This window comes from Pararge aegeria, chromosome 24 (assembly GCF_905163445.1).
Source record: "Pararge aegeria chromosome 24, ilParAegt1.1, whole genome shotgun sequence".
In the NCBI taxonomy this organism is placed as follows: domain Eukaryota; kingdom Metazoa; phylum Arthropoda; class Insecta; order Lepidoptera; family Nymphalidae; genus Pararge; species Pararge aegeria.
In genome coordinates this window covers 1,000,653-1,019,252 of record NC_053203.1, presented here as the reverse complement: position 1 = coordinate 1,019,252, position 18,600 = coordinate 1,000,653, and the positions used below count along the sequence as shown (strand labels likewise).

General features: G+C 38.2%; 1 protein-coding gene across 1 annotated transcript in view; it reads left to right on the top strand.

Annotated features, from left to right (window-relative positions):
* Nucleotides 1-2,309: 2,309 nt before the first annotated feature.
* The window catches only part of LOC120634547 (dual serine/threonine and tyrosine protein kinase-like), a 35,989-nt gene continuing 19,698 nt past the window's right edge, over nucleotides 2,310-18,600 (top strand). The window contains exons 1-7 of the mRNA XM_039905236.1: nucleotides 2,310-2,499; nucleotides 12,554-12,679; nucleotides 14,431-14,591; nucleotides 15,430-15,546; nucleotides 16,946-17,356; nucleotides 17,585-17,781; nucleotides 18,201-18,301. Coding sequence (XP_039761170.1) covers nucleotides 12,571-12,679; nucleotides 14,431-14,591; nucleotides 15,430-15,546; nucleotides 16,946-17,356; nucleotides 17,585-17,781; nucleotides 18,201-18,301 — 1,096 coding nt within the window. The 5' untranslated portion in view covers nucleotides 2,310-2,499; nucleotides 12,554-12,570. The remainder of the gene's footprint in view (nucleotides 2,500-12,553; nucleotides 12,680-14,430; nucleotides 14,592-15,429; nucleotides 15,547-16,945; nucleotides 17,357-17,584; nucleotides 17,782-18,200; nucleotides 18,302-18,600) is intronic.

Here is an 18,600-nt window from a genome sequence, read left to right as displayed (position 1 = left end):
CGGGTTCTTATCTGAACGCGGCTGTATGTTTGTTTTGATGATTACAGATGGCGGTAGGCGCGGAAAATTGATAAAGTTTTGGTTTTGTTGTTTCTCAACCCACTTATTTACAATAAAAAGGCTTTCAATTTGACGCGTAAAATATTTTTCTCAACAGATTAACAAATAATCAGGCTATTGTGTTTATTATAGGCAATGAGATCACACTTGAAATAATTTCGATATTTCTTTTAAATTTAAATATTGAGACCGGATTCATTCCTTTTTTTGAGGATCTACTAAGGTTATTTGGAGTTTAAGTACAAGTATATTTTGGAACCATATAAAATAAACATTTATTTTTGGGAGCAAAAACAAAATGGTAAAAAAGCATGAGCGTGGTCCCAAAAAGGTGATAGCTCAGTCGTTGGGACTTCGGCCTTCCTGTAGAGGGTACCGAGTTCGAGCCCAGGCACCCATCGTCTAACTTTTAGGAGTTATGTACGCTTTTAATTCAAGCTATTAATAAAATATCACTTGCTTGCCTATGCCTCACAGTTTTTCATTCTACTCTCAAAAGCGTGTCATGATCATCACTTCAACCGAATGACGTCCACTGCTGGACTTAGGACTGCTGGGTATTTTGTAGGGAGTTTCAAATTCCACGGTCCTGGGCCACTTATTTCCAGTGGCACCCTGTGACTCGCTTGAAGTCATCCGTTCACCTCGTCGGGGTCTGGTACGCTGCGTTTACCGGTGTGAGGTCGCCATTCCAGCACATTTTGAAGTTTACCAGCCCGTACTTGGTCAGCGTAGTGGAATACGGCCTTAACCTTATTAATTTTTCGTATTGTGGTAAAGAGTTCACAAAAATTAATCGCCTGCTACACCAATATCTCACGTGATGGTAAATGTAGATGTGACCTAAAAGAGACGCCCTCGCCTTTAAGATAAGGTATCTTATCGCCCTTACATTAAAGATGCCTTGGCATAAGAATCAGTAAATAGCTCTCGGAAGGGTCAACCCTAAATATTTGGTCGTGAATTTATTACTAGCTAGAGCACAAAAGATCCTGGAGGGTCAAAGTGCATTCGCTGAAGCGGGCCTCATAACAAGATAGATAGATATTACTAGCTATTGCTTGAGTTATTTTTCAGCATTTATTACGTTTTTCCAGTACGTGACCCTGGGATAAAAAGTAACCTATGTTACTTACTCTCCATCATTTCAACTAACTCTGTGCTAAAAATCAAGTTTATTGGTTGCTTAGTTAGTGAAGGACAAACAAACGAACATACACACACTTTCGCATTCATAATAAGAATTGCATTGTCGCGATGACTCTGCGTTTATTAATTTAAGGATGCTGGCTGTGCGACTTTTTGTGTGTTTTTTAAATTTGATTTTCGGTTGATGTAATTTAACTTTACACAAATGTAGGTATGACAAAAAAAGTAATATTTACGCCTCATTTTGATGGACACAGGGTTGCATTTTGTAGGACGTGTTCCTTGCATGCCCTGTGAACATAATATTATGCTTGATCCGTCAATTATTACCATAAAAAAGTAGAAATTAAATTCTTATTTATATATATCCATTGACATTAGTAGGTAGGGCCTTAAGGATTTTAGCAGTTCTCTACCTGGATAGTATATATATAATATATATTTATGGTCAAAATATTTAATATAATTAAGTGGAATTAATTTCGTAATTTTTATTATTAAATTTAGAAAATGAATAGTTTTAAATATACTCTGTGGATACCTACTAGAATACGCAATAACCAAACGCTGTCTGACATTTTGTAATCATATTTAACATTGCAAGTTACGGCATTTACCCGTAAATATAGGTAGGTATTTGATAATGATTTAAAAAATAACAAGAATACGGTATTTCATAAAGCTTTTCAATATTATTATTCTTTCCAAAGATTTATTACAAAAGTCAACTAAGCATCGCTACTAAGCGATAAGGCCGCCTTTTGTATTCTATTTCTGTCTTTGTATTTCAATTGTTATTTTTTATTTTCCTAACTTCATAGTGATGTATAAATAAAGAGAAAAATAACCAAACTACAATGATTCATAGGTACTAGTCGTATCAACTAAATCACAAAAGTAAAACAATATTGAATGATTGAATGTCCGAGTCATTCTTTTGTATGTTTATTAACTCTATGGAATCAGAAAAAAATTAAGGTTATCTTGTAGTAGGATACTTTAGCCTTGTATGTTTGCAACTTTAATAATACGTCAACATGACGTTTAAATGTCAAATGTCAACTTTGACAGAAACACAAATGCAAATGCAAATACTTTTGTAGTTGTGTTGTCCGGGTCTGTGTTGACTTTAAAGAAAGTAAATACTATGCTGAAGGTTTAAAATTTTGTGAAAACCTACTATTGTGTCGCGTGACCAGTCTAAATAAATTAAAACAAGTAGAATTTTAAAATATTTTTAAAGTGCATTTGCTGCTAACTTTACACGGATGCAATTAAAGATCTAGTCAAGTAAGTATGAATATTTGTACAATTTTATCGTGTACTGCCGTGGTGCGAGTTCTCTTTATGTATCTGTATTTCTTTTCGTACATGAAACTACATTTTAGTGAGTATTGGAGCGTGTCCTTGTTTCGTAATTGCTTTTTGTTTACCTACCTCCGATGTTGCAGAAATTGCACACTTCTGTTATTATAAGTACATAATTGACTTCTACTGGTCTGTGTGGCTAACTATAAGGAAAATCAATTTTATATAGGTACTTAAAATATGATTTATATTTGAGAGTATTTATTAAGTATCAATTTTGTTGGAGTAGAAACTGTTTTCACTTTCAATAAATCTAAAAATCTCATAACCGCCGTATAGAGTAGACTTCAGACAGTCACTTAAAGTTACACTTCTTGCACAACTGACAAAGTTAATCATCATAGGTAAAAAGCTATCAAGATTAATCTTATAAAAGTCCTACATATCATCAAAAGTTCTTCAGAAATCAGTTTAGTCATTCAAAGATTATTGTCGACAGACATACAAACTTTTAACACATTCTTACAAGTACTAAAAATCATTAACTAATAATGAGCTATGATTATTTAATTGGTAACCAATTGATAAGTTAACATATATAAGTAAAGAAATGTAGAAAGACGGGACGCTGTTGACTAAGGTTAAGAAGCATACAATGTTTCATTCAATTTAGTGCATTTCAGTTTAAGATGTGAAGGCAGGCGCAAGCCTGGTGACGGAACACTAAAATAGGCAAATTTACGTTGAGTAAACAACATTATAAAAGAGTAATGTCTGTTTTCACTAATTATGAAATGCTTATACATAGCAATACCCAAATAAGTAATCCCTAATCTAAGGAGATTCCTAGGCATAAAAAAACCTTTCACTAATAGTTATCACCTAAGAGTTGGTAAAACAGTTTTTTCAATAACTTGCCTAAATCTTTAGTAATTAGAATTAAGCGGAGGTTGGAACTTAATGCCCATGCTAGCTGTGCATTTGTATGAAGTTACCAATTTGAATAAACATTCCTTAACCATCTGCCCTGTATTCTTTGTCTACATGTCAATTTGGAAATGTTACTAATTGTTGAATTTTTACTACCAACAAAGTTTTTCTGCTAAGTGATGTATCGTCCTGGTATGTTATTGTGTAGAAACTATTCCGGGAATGGGTTTAATATAAATGCCATATCCCTCACATGTTAGCCCATCACCATGTTAGACTTCATCATCACATACTAGCAGGTTAGATTGCAAGGCCTAACTTTCAGTGGAATAAAAAATATTAAGTCTGACAGCATGTTGTCAGGTACCCTCTGCATGTACATCACATCACATGTACAGAATGACCAATTTAACTTCAACTTCAACATCTCAACAAAAAAACTGATGGACAGTTGGTAAACCAGGCTCCATTCAGCTCATATTACCAGCAAGTGTTTAAAAATTATATTTTAAGTTAAAAAATACACCTATGACCTTTTATGTCTTCAGTTACATGGCTGGGATCACTATGTACCTACATCTATTTAACTGGCTCTATGTATTCTTGCTTTCTGTATTTTATTGTGTTGTATATTAAAAGTGCATTCATAAAATAAAACAAGAAAGCAAATTAAATAAAAGCTAGTCAATTTCAAACCATTACTTGACCGCTTGGTGGCACAGGTAACCTGTCTGAACAAACAGGGTAGTCCACCAGGCTGTGGTAGTCTACAGTGCAGTCTTGTAGACTTCTCATGCCTTTGATAATCTCAGGCATCACAATGTTTTGCTATACCATAAATAAAGAGATATTTTAATTAGGTACTTAAACTAAAAATGCACATAACACAGATTAGTTAGAAATAAATAAATAAAACATCGACTATTTATTTTAAGTAGGCCTAATATAAACACTTGAAATGTCAAGTCTGTCTGTTTGTAGTGACTATACCACCGGTTCGGAAGGCAGATCCTACCGAGAAGAAGCCAGCAAGAAACTTAGCAGTTGCTCTTTTCCAACATCAACTGTTTACATATTACATTTTAAAATTCATTTTCTATCTTGTGAGTGATGAAGAGCCGGACGCTTTCAAGCAACCTTGTCATTAACCTTTCATTATTATTATTGTTATTATTATTATTTAGAAATTCATCAATTGTATAACCTTGCTGTAATAAATGTGTTTTAACAAATTCTTTAAACTTATGCATTGGTAGGTTGGTGGTAATTTATTCCAAAAAAGTTAATTCTGAAATCGATTTGCTAGGAGTGGGTGATAAATGAGAATAATTGAATTTCTGATAATGAAGTTCAGGAAACTGTCAATTTGTAATAAGATATTCTTATCACGCTCATTAGCTAATTTAATTAAGCACTTACAAAGTACTTGTAATTAGTTATTGGCTGTTTAATCCAATTATGCTTAGCTGGCACAATCTCATTACTTGAGGTGTCAACTAAATATTGTAAATATCGAACACTTGTTTATTATGAATTGGTTAGAGTCATCATCATCAACCATTCCCTATACCCATTGTCATTGGTTGTTATTGCGGTCAAGCGTCTATAGAATTAAAAAAAAACAAAACGTATTTTTACTTATGTACACGCGTTAGACTTCTTTGGTGTAACAAGATAAAAATCTTTTAAAAAATTTTATCTTTCGCTTTATTCTACCTTTGGTAGAAAAAACAACACTAACAATAGAAAAAAGGTATTGTTTTAATAATTGAAAGTCAACTGTCAAACCTTTTTTTAGAAAAACTGAAGTTGACTATAGCTAACTTCCTGGTGTCGGTTTTTTGTGACGTTGTGCGCGCGCATCGTAGAAATTTACTCTCACCATTTTTCCCCTAACGCGCCAAAAGAAGTATAACTTCAGGCGACTTTCCTAGGCGATAATGTTGCATTTCCTGCGGGAAAGTGGGTGGACTCAACTTTTGTACTTGAAATAGGATGCTCAGCTTTGCTTCATTATACTTTGTGTTCATTTCATTAAAATAATTGATATTAATTAATAGTTAATATTTTGAAAATATTAACCAACTACCTGTTGCCCATGACTACGTCTGCGTTTGATTTTGTTTTTTGATGTGGCATTATATTTAGTTGTAGATCTAAAAAAAATTAAAGTATTCAGTATCGCTAAAGCCTTAAATGAGGGGTTTGCTGCTGTCCGCTGACGAGTTCTGTCCTGTATCTCCAACCACATTCATCTGATCTACACAAAGTTTCGGCAAAATTAAACACATATTATAACCTCTATAGTACAAAAGAGAGTTATGGTGTAAAATCGTCAAACACTTTCATCCACTCTCCCAAAAGAACCGAGCTTAATATCGGGATAAAAAGTATACTATATTACTTCTAACACTTCCAAGAATATGTGTACAAAGTTTCATGAGGATCGGTTAAGTAGTTTTTTCGTGAAAGCGTAACAAACAAACTTACATTGACATTTATAATATTAGTAGGGATAGGGATAAATGGGAAAATCTCTTTATGGAACACTGGGTTGGTGCACACACACACCAGGTGGTCAAGACGGTATTTACCTTAGTTAGGAGATTCCTAATTTTTTTAAATTTATATGTTTGGCCAATTTTAGTTTATAATATAGTAAATAAGATAATTGTTATTGTTGTAGCTATGGATTTTTATCTGAATTAAACGTTTATTTATTTAAACATCCTTATTGCGTAATAAAGGAGAAATTACAAATATACTTAAAAAAAATTTAAAGCAAAAGGCGGAGTCAGTTATTATTATTATTATTTTTTATATTAAATTTAAATCTCTTCTTTACGAAGGTATAATTAACAGAGCACGGGCCGGAGCCAAGTGCAAAATCGGGGGAGTCATGTCAAAAACTTTCGCACCAGGCGACATGTGTTTAATATAACGGCTTTTTGTAGGAGTGTATATGTAGACTTATGTATATTTAGCGTTTTAAGTCCTACGTGGAGAGTGTGAGGTATTACTCGTGTGGATGAAATAATTATAGGGATAGTTTTGGAGCTATTGATTTTCCACTGAGTTTTTATTTCTATGGCTAGATCTGTGTATTTTGTGATTTTATCGGTGTAGTTAGTGGTTAAATTATGGGTATTACAGATTGCAATGTCTATCGAATAAACTGATTTATTTTCTTTATCTAGAATTGTTTATTATTATTATTATTATTATTATTAAAAGTTAGACTATATAATAAATACACTTGGAGGTAAGTGATGATGGAGTATAAGATGATATCATCCTATCATAGAAAGGGCTAACCGATTCTACGCGACATCGCACCGGAACACTAAATCGCTTAGCGGCACGTCTTTGTCTAACTAGCCACGGCCAAAACTTCCTAACATACAAAGGCAGTTGTATTAAACCCGTTTTTGCGCGGTATCGTAGCGGTGATAGCCCAGTGAGTAGGACTTTGATAACTATTAGGGGGGCCGCGTTCGAATCTCAGCACGTACCTGTTACTTTTTAAGCTACATGAGTTTTAAGCATTTAAAACATCACTTGCTTCACCGGTGAAGGAAAACATGGTCAGTTCTCCATAATGTTCTCAAAAGTGTGTGGAGTCCGAATCCGAACTGGGCCATCTTGTGGAGTAAGGCCTTGGACCCTTTCTTATTATGGGAGATGACCTGCATCCTGTAGTGGGTACCCGGTAATGGAATGATATAAATATACTAAGACATATATAAATATTATATGATGATCGTGATTATTTATTATTACTTATCTATTTTTAATTTATGTTTCATAATCATATCAACCCAGTACCGGCACGGGTCTCCTCATTCTACAATGATAAGATGTTAATTCCGTTATCCACCACGCTGGCCCAGTGCGGATTGGTGGACTCCACACACCTTTGAAAACATTGAATGAATGAATGAATACACTTTTATTGTACACCACATAAACATATAGATAAATTATAACATTATGTAGAACTTTTTTATTTCTTTGTGTATGGTGTACAATAAAGTGTATTTGATTCGATTTGATGATCGTAACGGGACGTTCAATTTGTTGGTGACACGTCTTTCTTGGTAGGGTGGTAACTAGCCCGACCAAACCAGAGAAAATTCAGAAATTGCAAATTCCAAAATTGCTTCAGCCGAGGATGGAACCCGGGACCTCTACTTATAAGACCACAATGCTCACCACTGCGCCAAAGAGGTCGTCGAAGCGCAATGAAACTGGCCGGCTATCTTCCCCACACACAGGATGTCTTGCTACTTTGTTATCTTTATAATGTTATATACACTTGCTACATTTATTTGTCTGTCTATCTAAATATAGCATTGCATTCTATCGCTATGCGGATAGTGTACGCAATATGGAAGGGTCATTAGGCTTAGTACTAGATTTTGCTCTTTAGCAACCGAGGATTCGTTTTCGCGTATGAAACTACTAGTGGTCGTCCGCGGGTCTAAATTGAAATATGTATGTACATAAATACAACGTTCATGCTCATTACACAAACATTTTCCAGTCGTGGGAATCGAACCCACGCCAAACTCAGAAAACAGGGTTGCTGCAAACTGCGCCAGTCGGCCGTCAATCGTTTCGTCGTATGTTGTAGGCGTAGTTAAAAAAAAATATAAGCATTCTTCACTACTTCTCTAGGTATATAAACTATAAGTATGGGAAATTACTCCTCCGACCGCGCAATATTCTTAAGAAGGGGTTCAAAGTTTTTGCTTCACGTATTCAAAGTAAAATGGGCCTAATGTCACTCGTTTTAAAATCGCAAGTCCGTTTTTTGTTTTACAAACGTTCAGTCAAAAACCCGAGCTAAAAAATTGTAGGCAAAATTGCGCTTTAATGCAATAAGATCTATTTAACTCTGATTTTAAGTATTTCTATACTCGAAAACGATGTATCGATTGCAAGCGAGCACGTCTTGTACGAAGGCAGGTCTTACAAAACAAGTTACAAGTGCCAGCGGTACTGTATCCCCATTTGAGAACGGTGATAGCCTAGTGGTTGGGATTTCGACCTTTCGTGGGACAAAGTTCATTACACGTACGCATACTAGCTTTCGGAGTGATGGGCGTTTTAAACAATTAAGTATCAGTTGATTTAACGGTTGGGAGACGTCTGTGAAAGGCTATTGACGATGATAAACATGAACAAGATCAGTTCGAAACAAAACCTGGCTAATTTATCATTCATAATATACCTAAGTGATAATTTTGTTGACCATCCTGGCGTAGTGGTGAGCGCTTATAACTAGGAGGTGCCGGGTTCGATTCTCGGGATGGGGTAATAAGAGATATTGTAATTATGTAATGTTTTTTCTATAGCCAAATGGCTTGAAATCGTCTTAAGCGCGTCTTAAAAGTACTAAATATAAGTGAAATAAGTGAATTTGGTCAACGTTCAAAAACTCTAAACTCCATACAAAATCGCCCATACTCCTTTGTTATCTTCTAATGATGAAGGATTTTTAAACTGTTGACTCTTTCGCCTAAATTAGGTTTTCCTTGAACGTTGCCCTAACGAATCTAGGATCCCCACATAGCCATACCGCGTAATCGGTGTGCCAGAGTGGTCAGATAGGGTTTCGGAAGCGATGCGAACCACTGACCACATCAAGGATAGTAAACAAGGCCGTAAATATACACAATTATCTGTTCCAAGCCTGTCCTGGGGTTATCGTTTACCAACCTTGTTGTAACTTGCTACTGGTCTTTAAGTTGCATGCACATAGGACGACAGGCGACGCGTATCGAATTGCAGTTTTTTTTTATATAGTAACAAGCGGTCTCTGGCGATTTCATCCGCGTATAAGACAACCTTAAAAGATAGACATTCTGTCGCGGACTTTTTGAACTTTTTTTTTGAACTTTTAAAGGGGAAATATAATAGAAGCAGGCGTTACTTTGAAGAATTCCATGAAATATTTTGCTATACCTACTCCGCGAAAAGCAGGAGAATCTGTGTCAAACATTCGTCATTGGTTATATGCTTCTTTTGGTATTCGCTTGATGATATATGGCCTATAGCCTTCCTCGATAAATGGGCTATCCAACACTGAAATAATTTTTCCAATCGGACCTGTAGTTCCTTAGATCATCGTTTTCAAGTAGACAAACAAACAAACAAACCATTCAGCTTTATATATTAGTATAGAAGTTAATTGACGGACCAATCAAGTGGCCGACCTACTAATTAGTAGAGAAATAAAAAAAAAATGTACATGTGAAAACTAAGTTAAAAATTGAGCTTCAATTAGGTATTTAAGTTATCATGTGCTTTATTTAAATAATCGGTGTTATTCATTAAATAATTGGTCTAAGTAAAGGGATTATTGATATTGCCTCGATAAATATGTGCTGGGTGGTGGATACGAGTCAGAATACAGTTGTCACCACCCCTCCTCTTCCCGCGGTTTTCGTACGAGGCGACTAAGGGAATATAACGTAATAGCATCTACTGTGATCACCAACCCGTCCACCAAACCACCAACAGCGTGGTGATTATGGATAAACCGTCCATCAGTGGTCTGATATAGGCAGTGTCTTGCACAAGGTTTTTGACCAGGGTATGCATAAAACCGGTACATGGCATAAAATGGAAAAATTCCCCTCCAATACGGGTTATATAAAATAATTTGGGTATGCAGTGCTTTTGTCCATGTATGAAGTGCACGCCACTGGATATAGGCTATGGATTGATTGCATACCTTGGGCTCTGTCTGTGTGATTACTCGCACTGTACTTCATTAGAGTGTGAATCAAGGGCGCAAAAGTAATTCTAGCTTCCGAAGCATATAATGAACACCCGGCTAAGCGCGGCTTGAACACGAAGAGTTCCGTACCACTGTTCTTCTTCTTAGTCGTTTCAGTCTTGGCAGACTGGTCGTGGTCGTCATCTGGGTGTTGTGGCTCGCTTGACAATACTTCGCCACTCTTCTCTAACGGTTGCCTTTCTTCAAACAATCGAGGCTCCTCTACATGAATGCGCATTCATGTAGAGGAGCCTCGATTGTAGCCTTCACTTGGTCCGTCCATCTCATCGGTGATCTTCCGCGTGCTCTGGTACCATCTACTTTACCTTGAACCACAAGTCGCTCAATGGACACGTCATTACGCCTGGACACGTGACCAAAGAAACTAAGAATTCGCAGTTGAACTGCAGAAGAAAGGCGCTGTTTGATGCTGAGTTCGTCAAGAATTGATTCATTAGTACGGAACATGTTCCAGGTCACTCCCAACATTCTCCTCCAGCACCACATCTCAAGAGCATCTATTCTTTTCTTCTCAGTCTCCCTCAGGGTCCACGTCTCCGAAGCGTAGAAAAATATGGGGAATATCAGTGCTTTAACTAGCCGGATCTTTGTGACACTTTGTACCACTGTTATGCCACTGCAAGTTAGCCCTTCACTGCAATTTTAACTGGTGGCAAGTGATGATGCAGTCTACGATAGTAGCGGGCTAACCTGTCAAAGTTATGGTAGTTATATGATGTTTTCTGAGTCCAAGGTGGTTCGATTCCCATAAATGAATGTTTCTCATTGTCTGGGTTTTGGTCAGTGAATGTTTGTGTGATGAATTTTATCCACGGTTGCCAATCTCCAAAGAGATTTCCCAACAACTTCAGAGAGATATTATAGTACATAAGTGTGCAAAAACAGGTGCACCGTCTATTATCCCTCACTCTCATAGGCCAAAAGCTTAACGTGCTCTCCGTTACACGGGGGTGAAACGCCGTCGATTTCCAATTTAGGGGCTGTTACTAAGAATTACTCAGTCACACAGAGGGCGATGGAGAGAGCTATGGCAGGAATATCTCTACGTGATGAAATACGGAATGAGGAGATCCGCAGAAGAACCCTAGTTACGAACATAGCACGAGTCGCGAAGCCGAAGTGGTAATGGGCGGGGCAAATAAGTCAGAGAGACGATGGATGTTGAGGTCTCAAGGTGCGAGGAGATCCGTAGAAGAACCGGAGCTGAAGTGGCAATGGGCGCGCCACTCATTCGAGTGCATTCCACTTTAGTGCGGGAATGGTGACTTCGCACGGGTAAATGCAGTTGGTAGACCCCCGATTAGATGGACGGATGACATCAGGCGCGTCGCAGGGGGCCGCTGGGCCCAAGCGGCACAAGACCGTGGTATTTGGAACTCCCTACAAAAGATAAATGTCCAGCAGTGGACGTCGAATCGATTTATATGATGACTAACAATTTCTTGACCGAAAATCCCAGCACTATTCCTTGACCGTGGGATCGATCCCAGAACTTTGTGACCTGCAGTCGAACATGCCCTCCACTAGGACATCGAAGCAGTTAAATGGTCGATTAGTTAACAAAATGCTAAGTGAGTTAGGTCTAGGTATCTAGATGTTGCGCAATTCAAAACAGTATTGTACTGTGTCATTATTCACTCACAATAGTTGCGAGATGACATCAACGTACTCTATTGAAATCTATCGAGTTTAGGTACCTAGAGTACATTAAATAATCTATCAAATTATACCTACTGGCGGGCGCCCTTGAACAATAATTTCTGACTTGTGGCATTCAGAAATTTCGTCAAGTCATCAGTCGAATATTTCTTGATTCAAAAACGTCAGATTTGTGTAATAGTAGAGCTTATTGTGACCGAGCTCGTCCGGGGATAGGTGGTAGGAAATTGGCGGTGTCAGCCCCCGTGTCTGGGAAATTAAATCAATCAAAAGCCTATAACAGCCTACTCCAGCAGTTGCTGGACTAAAAGCCTCCCTCAACGCCAGGGTTTGCCCATAATCAGCACGCCGGGCAGACCGGTTGGTGATGGTAGTAGTAGCACTGAGGACGCCGTTCTTCGTAATTCCCTTAGTCGCCTCGTACACGTCACGTCGTGACAACCGCGGGAAGAAGTTCTAATCCTGGTTCAGGTAATTTTAATCTTCCGGCCACCGGTTATTATGACGTAATTGTCGTTAAAGTCCATCAACCCGCATAGGAGAAGAGTGTTGGGTCTATGCTCCAAAACAGTCTCTCCTACGAGGCCTGTTCCCAACAGCAGTGGAACTAGGATGTTGATGATAACCCAAGTTCTGTTGCAGGAGGCACATGGGCGCGCATGGCCGGCGGGGCGTGGAGGCGCGGCGCCGCGCGGGCGCGCACGCTGCGCACGTTGCTGCGTGACACGGCGCGCGCCTTGCAGGACGTGCAGGATATACTGCCCGTTGGTAAATACACCGTGGCAGTTTGAACCTTTGATACTGCCACCCTTTTAAGATATCCAAAGCTGATTGAAACAAACGCCACATATGCATAAGAGTGTTTCTTGAACTAATATTGAAGTATTTATATTTTATATGTTTTTTTTTTGTTTTAATTGACTGACCAAGCAGATGACTTACCTGATGGTTATTGAGCTGGTTAAACCCGTCGCCTATACACAGAGTGACACTTCAAAGCGAATGCAAGGAATACGTCATATTAATTGCCGCCCTGTGTCTATCAATCTGAGGCGTATGTGTTAAGCCACATCATCATCATTGAAGCCTTTACATCATAGACCTATTACCGGCCCACTACAGGGCACTGGTTTCCTCTCACAATGAGAAGGTTTTAAGCCGTAGTCTACCACGCTGGCAAAGTGCGGATTAGTAGACATGACACGCCGTTGAGATCATTATGAAGAACTCTCAGGCATGCAGGTTTCCTCACGATGTTTTCCTTCAGCGCGTACAGCGAGTGATATTTAAATTTCTTAAATTAAAAACGCAAAGAACTCCCGAAAAGTCAGCCAGGCTATCACCTCTTATCAGCCGAATCCTTACCCACTGGGCTATCACCTCTTGTATCCCATATTAAATGGGGTCGGCTCTCCTAACCATATTTCGCCATGTTAATCTGTTCTGGGTCGTCGAAATGTCAATTTGAGCAGTTTTGATGTAGTTTAATATTCCTGAGATCCAGCTTTGTTTGGGTCCTCCACGGCGTCTGGGTCCAGAGCTAACATTTCATTACGCATTGGTTTCTATAAGAGTTAGTTTTCTCTAGAAAGAATGTGCAAATTAATAACCTTGTCATATATATATAGTATAATAGCATAGTACTTTTTATGTAAACAGCGGTAGAACGAATTTGGGTAGAAATTCGTCGTGTCTATAATGGTCTTACTCGTGCAAATAACAATATTGATCTATTTTGTCAAAGGCCAAAGGTTTTAAACGTGCTATTATTTCTGCTTTGTCAAGACAACGGACTGCACTTTTGGATTGTTATTTTTAGTTTTGTTTTTTTTTTTCTTATTGTATTATTAGTTTTGTTTAACTTTTCGTATTTTTATTATAGTTTGTAGTTTTAATATCGGTCATTTTGTGGTAAATGCTGTGCACACCATTAAGTGGCTAGTCACACAGATTAGAAACAAAATAATTGTAATTTTTCTTTACTTTGTATTGTTAACCAGCTGTTGGTGTTCCTTTAATAAATAAATAAATAAAATAAATAAGAAAATAGTAACTCCCGCCAATCTCAGCATCCCTTTAGACCGGAACGCAGCAGCGCTGCTTGACGGCAGACATAAGGATGGCGGTAGTACTTATCCGAAAGAGCTCTGTCACCAAAAAGCTCTAAAACGAAACAAGTGTACGTGCTCTAACCCCCGATGCAAAAACGACGGGGTGTTATTAGTTTGACGTGTCTGTGGCGTCATTTTTATAATCGTCACAAAATCATATGGATTTTTTTTTGTTTAAAAGGAGAATTAGTCTGTTCCTAGCTATGATGGATGAGATTCCGTCAAGATTCCATATTTTCATACAACTGCCTTAGTATGGTTATCAAATGGAAGGGCTTGACTAGTAAAATGCTAAATACTATGGCAAAATTCAAATCCAAGATGGCCGCCATAACAAAATGGCGAATTCAATTTTTTTTACAACACCCTTAAAATTTATATCAGTTCACAATTCACCTTTGGTTCCAGATCCCGAGGTATTATCAGTCGTGCAGGAGATCACCAACGATACCGCAAGGCCTACAGCCCTCGTCATCCTCGGAACCTCTCCGTCTGCGAGGGCGCGACTGCTAAACTGTTTGCTGGGGAAGAAACTCTTGCCGGAGTCCTTGCCGAGAGGGTCCAAATGGGTGAGTCAACGAATCAATTATAATTACAGAGGTTGCTTATACATTACTAGCGGTCCCTCGCGACTTCGTCCGCGTATAAGTCAACCTTAAAAGATAGACATATGCTGTCGCGGTTTTTTTAGATCTTTGTAATACATGAATTTAACGAAACTTTAACCGTTTACGCAGCGCATGCAGCGGAAGCTCTCGGACAAAAACCGCGATTTTGAAACATCTTCATTGGTGCTATGCTTCTATTGGTCTTAGCGTAATGGGCTCGGAGCAGTAGTTCCTGAGATCATCGCTTTCAAGGAAACAAACAAACTGTTCAGATTTATATATTAGTATAAGATTTATCTATGCTCGGCGCATAAATTTTGCATCTTGGTGACAGATTACAGTTGTACTTTAAATCCATAAAAGTAGATTTTTTAAAATCATCAAAACTTATTATCAAGGCTAATTATTGACCTTGAGAAATCGGCAATTTTTCTTAATCCTTAATAATATTATAAATACATTAAGGATTAAGGATATTATAAATACGAAAGTGTGTTTTTTATTTGTCCTTTCTGTACGCCCTAACTGAGCTTGATTTTTGGCAAAGAATTGGTTGAAAGGATGGGATACAAAAACTAATTTTTATCCCAGGAAAACGAACAGTTCACGTGGGATTTGTGATAAATCGTAAGTTACGCGGGCAACAGCTAATATGCATATAAATACTTGGCTTAGCCGAATATCGCTCTCAAACTTCCGAATATCGATACCAAAGTTGGCTCTTTTTCAGATTAACGTTTTTGGGTGGAATATTGACTGCAAGAAAATATAGCAATAAAGTGATAAATGGTTGTTTTAGCTTCGGATCCAATATGGCGTATCTACTCAAGTCCATTTGACGGTGGGAAATTCAGAATTCGAGCTTGTCGAAGAGCTGGAGTGCAATCAAAAACCATGGGACACACTCCCTTTACAGGTAAGCTAACATCCTCATCAAACTATTCTACAGCGTAGCATCATCATCATCATGTCAAGAAATAAGTATCCTTACGGTAGCCTCACAATATATTTATAACAATATAGTATTTGTAAGACAACATATTAGTCTTTATAAACAAAAAGTGGATATAAACAGTCGACTTACAAGAAATGGTCATAAATTAGTGACATCTGCATATCGTCTGCGAAAGGTGCAGAAGTCATTTGTGGGACTACGCTTTTATAATATGATACCAATGCATAAGTTTAAAGAATGTGCTAAAACACATTTATTACAGCGAGGTTATTATACAATTGATGAATTTCTTAATGACAAGGTTGCTTGGAAGCATCCGGCTTCGCTTTCATCTCTCACAAGATAGAAAAATGAATTTTGAAATGTAAAATGTAAATTGTTAATGTTGGAAAAGAGCAACTGCTGAGTTTCTTGCCGGCTTCTTCTCGGTAGAATCTGCCTTCCGAACCGGTGGTAGAGTCACTACATACAGACAGACTTGACGTTTCAAAAGTGTTTATATTAGGCCTACTTGAAATAAATGAATTTTGAATTAAACACATTTATAACCCGTTTTCTTTCCGCGGTTGCCGTACGAGGCGTTTCAAGGAATCCGGTGAACCGGCAGCAGCTTCCTCTGTTCTACTACTGGTGATCCCATCTACTGGTGATCCATGGGATCACCAAAGCGTCTAGCTAAAAGGGTGATTATTGGCAAACCCTCCCGTCAGGAGTGGCCTTTAGTGGACAGTTATTAGCTATTGATGACGAGGAGCCGATGGACGTCTAACTTCGGTGCAGGAAGAACAACCTGTACTGAAAAAGCGTTGCTTGACCCCCCTTCTAGAAAGACAAATGAACTTGTATCAGTCGTGGAAGTGGAGTTTGGAAATACCTAATGTGTACTTCAACGAATATGATGCCCTATATAATTGCGTCCGTAGTACTTTTGCCGTTTGGTAACGGTAGATCGGAAACCAGCTATCACCACCCTTCTCCCCGCGGGTGTCGTACTAGGCAACTAAGGGAATTTAACGGAAAACGGGCAGCGGCATCTTCTGTGCTACTACTAGCAACTGCGATCACCAGTACGTCTGCCCAGTGTTGTAACTATGTGCAAATGTTATCTCTTTGCAACATAGAAATTTGTATACATTTTTAATTATACTAACAAAAGTAAACACAAGCATGAATACTATGAGCTACAACTAGCTTTCCGTCGCGAATAAATATAACGAAAAACGTGCTCCGAGTTGCTTTTACCAACCCTCCTGCCCCTTGCGGTACTTATGGGAAAACCAGTAGAGTTTGCCCATAATCTTTCGTCCGTGGTATCTGAGAGCTTGTTATGATGGAAAAACAATTTAAAATTTCTTTGCAGGACCTTCTTCGCCAATCGCACACCGACTTAGGAACAACTCTCGAGGTAGAACTAAACACATCCTTACTAAAAGATGGACTTCGCATAATCGTACCTCCGGACATGAACACTGAACCCGGTTCTTCGGATTACACCACACTGAAGCAAATTCACAATGATCTGTACCACAAACGTGCGGCCATTTTGAAAACATACACCCCTATTTTCGTATACGCGTTAGATAAGTTTGGGAGGAACATTTTCAATGATAACGTCTCAAAAATGTGCGTATCCAGGGGTGAGGACGATTTTTGGTCGACTTTCAATCAGAACTATATGACGAAAGATAGTAATGGAGAGAAAGGGCAGGAAACGACACAGCAAGTTCTGGAGGAGATGTGGACAGAGAGCAGTTCTGTGTTTAATTTTGAGGTGAGTTCTTGACAACTTCAGAAAGGCTTCTGGTGTATTGGAAAGAAGCATGCGTTATTAATAAACATTAATCTCTATCTATGTATTATTTTATGTTGAAAATAGTTTGATAAAAATGGAAAGGTGAAACATGTGTGGGACAAGTTATTTTAATATATGCATTTTCTGTAGCATACAGACACGAATTTCAGAAACAGATTTGATTTGACGAAAATACTTCTTTCACAGAACTTTCTCGATCTTCATCAAATCAAAGAGATAGATTCAAACGCTCAGGTCTTCTTCTGCCTCTTCTCTAATAGCAGAGCTGAAGAGAAGAGAAGGAACCCGCTGAGTGACGCCACAGAATCTACTGAGTCTGCACTCTACAACACTGAGGAGCTACCCGAGTCAGATCAGGGAATCTTTAAAGATGAAGAATTCAGGTACGGTACAGCTATCTGACTATTCCCTTATCCTTGCGCTTATCCCACGCTAAGTGGGGTCGATACAACATATTCCCTCCTTCCACTCCTCTAACTCGCATATTCTCTTTTACACAACCCATTACCGGCCCTCAGGGTACGGGTCTTCTCTCAGAGTGAGAAGGGCTTATGACGTCGTGCATCGCGCCGGCCATTTCTGGATTAGTAGACTTCACACGCCTTTGAGAACTTTATGGAGAAATCTATGCTAATACCGCACATAACTCCTCAAAGTTAAAGGCGCCGGGAATCCGTATCGGTCTCATCAAAAGCGAGGCCGAGGTCTTACCAACTAGGCTGTATCATCGCTGATTGAACCGTCCACCGCTTTTATATACTTACAAGAGTATAACTCACGTATATCCGTAATTTATTTGCAGACAGACAGAGCAATCTCCGCAATCCAGCAAACCCAACAGAAGACTGCAAGAAGAACAAATAGCATTTATGAATGAACTGCTCGACCAATGGGAGTTAATATGTAAGTCGTTGCGAAGTAAAGTTAGCGAAGTTACTTTTAATACTAAAATCAAAAGATAGAACTTCGGCCTCCTTTTCGGGAGCACCGAGTTCGCTAACTCTGGAACGTAAAAAAAACAACATGAAACTACTGTACAGAATGGAGGACGGTTCTATTATTTTTAGTGCAGGATTTAAATAGCCAAAAAGATAAATCGAAAAAAAATTAAACACCATTTAATTATTTATTGTAGAGAATACCATTTTTTTTTAATGAATAATGAAAAACATCAGCAGTTAAACCCATTTTTTATATGTGTG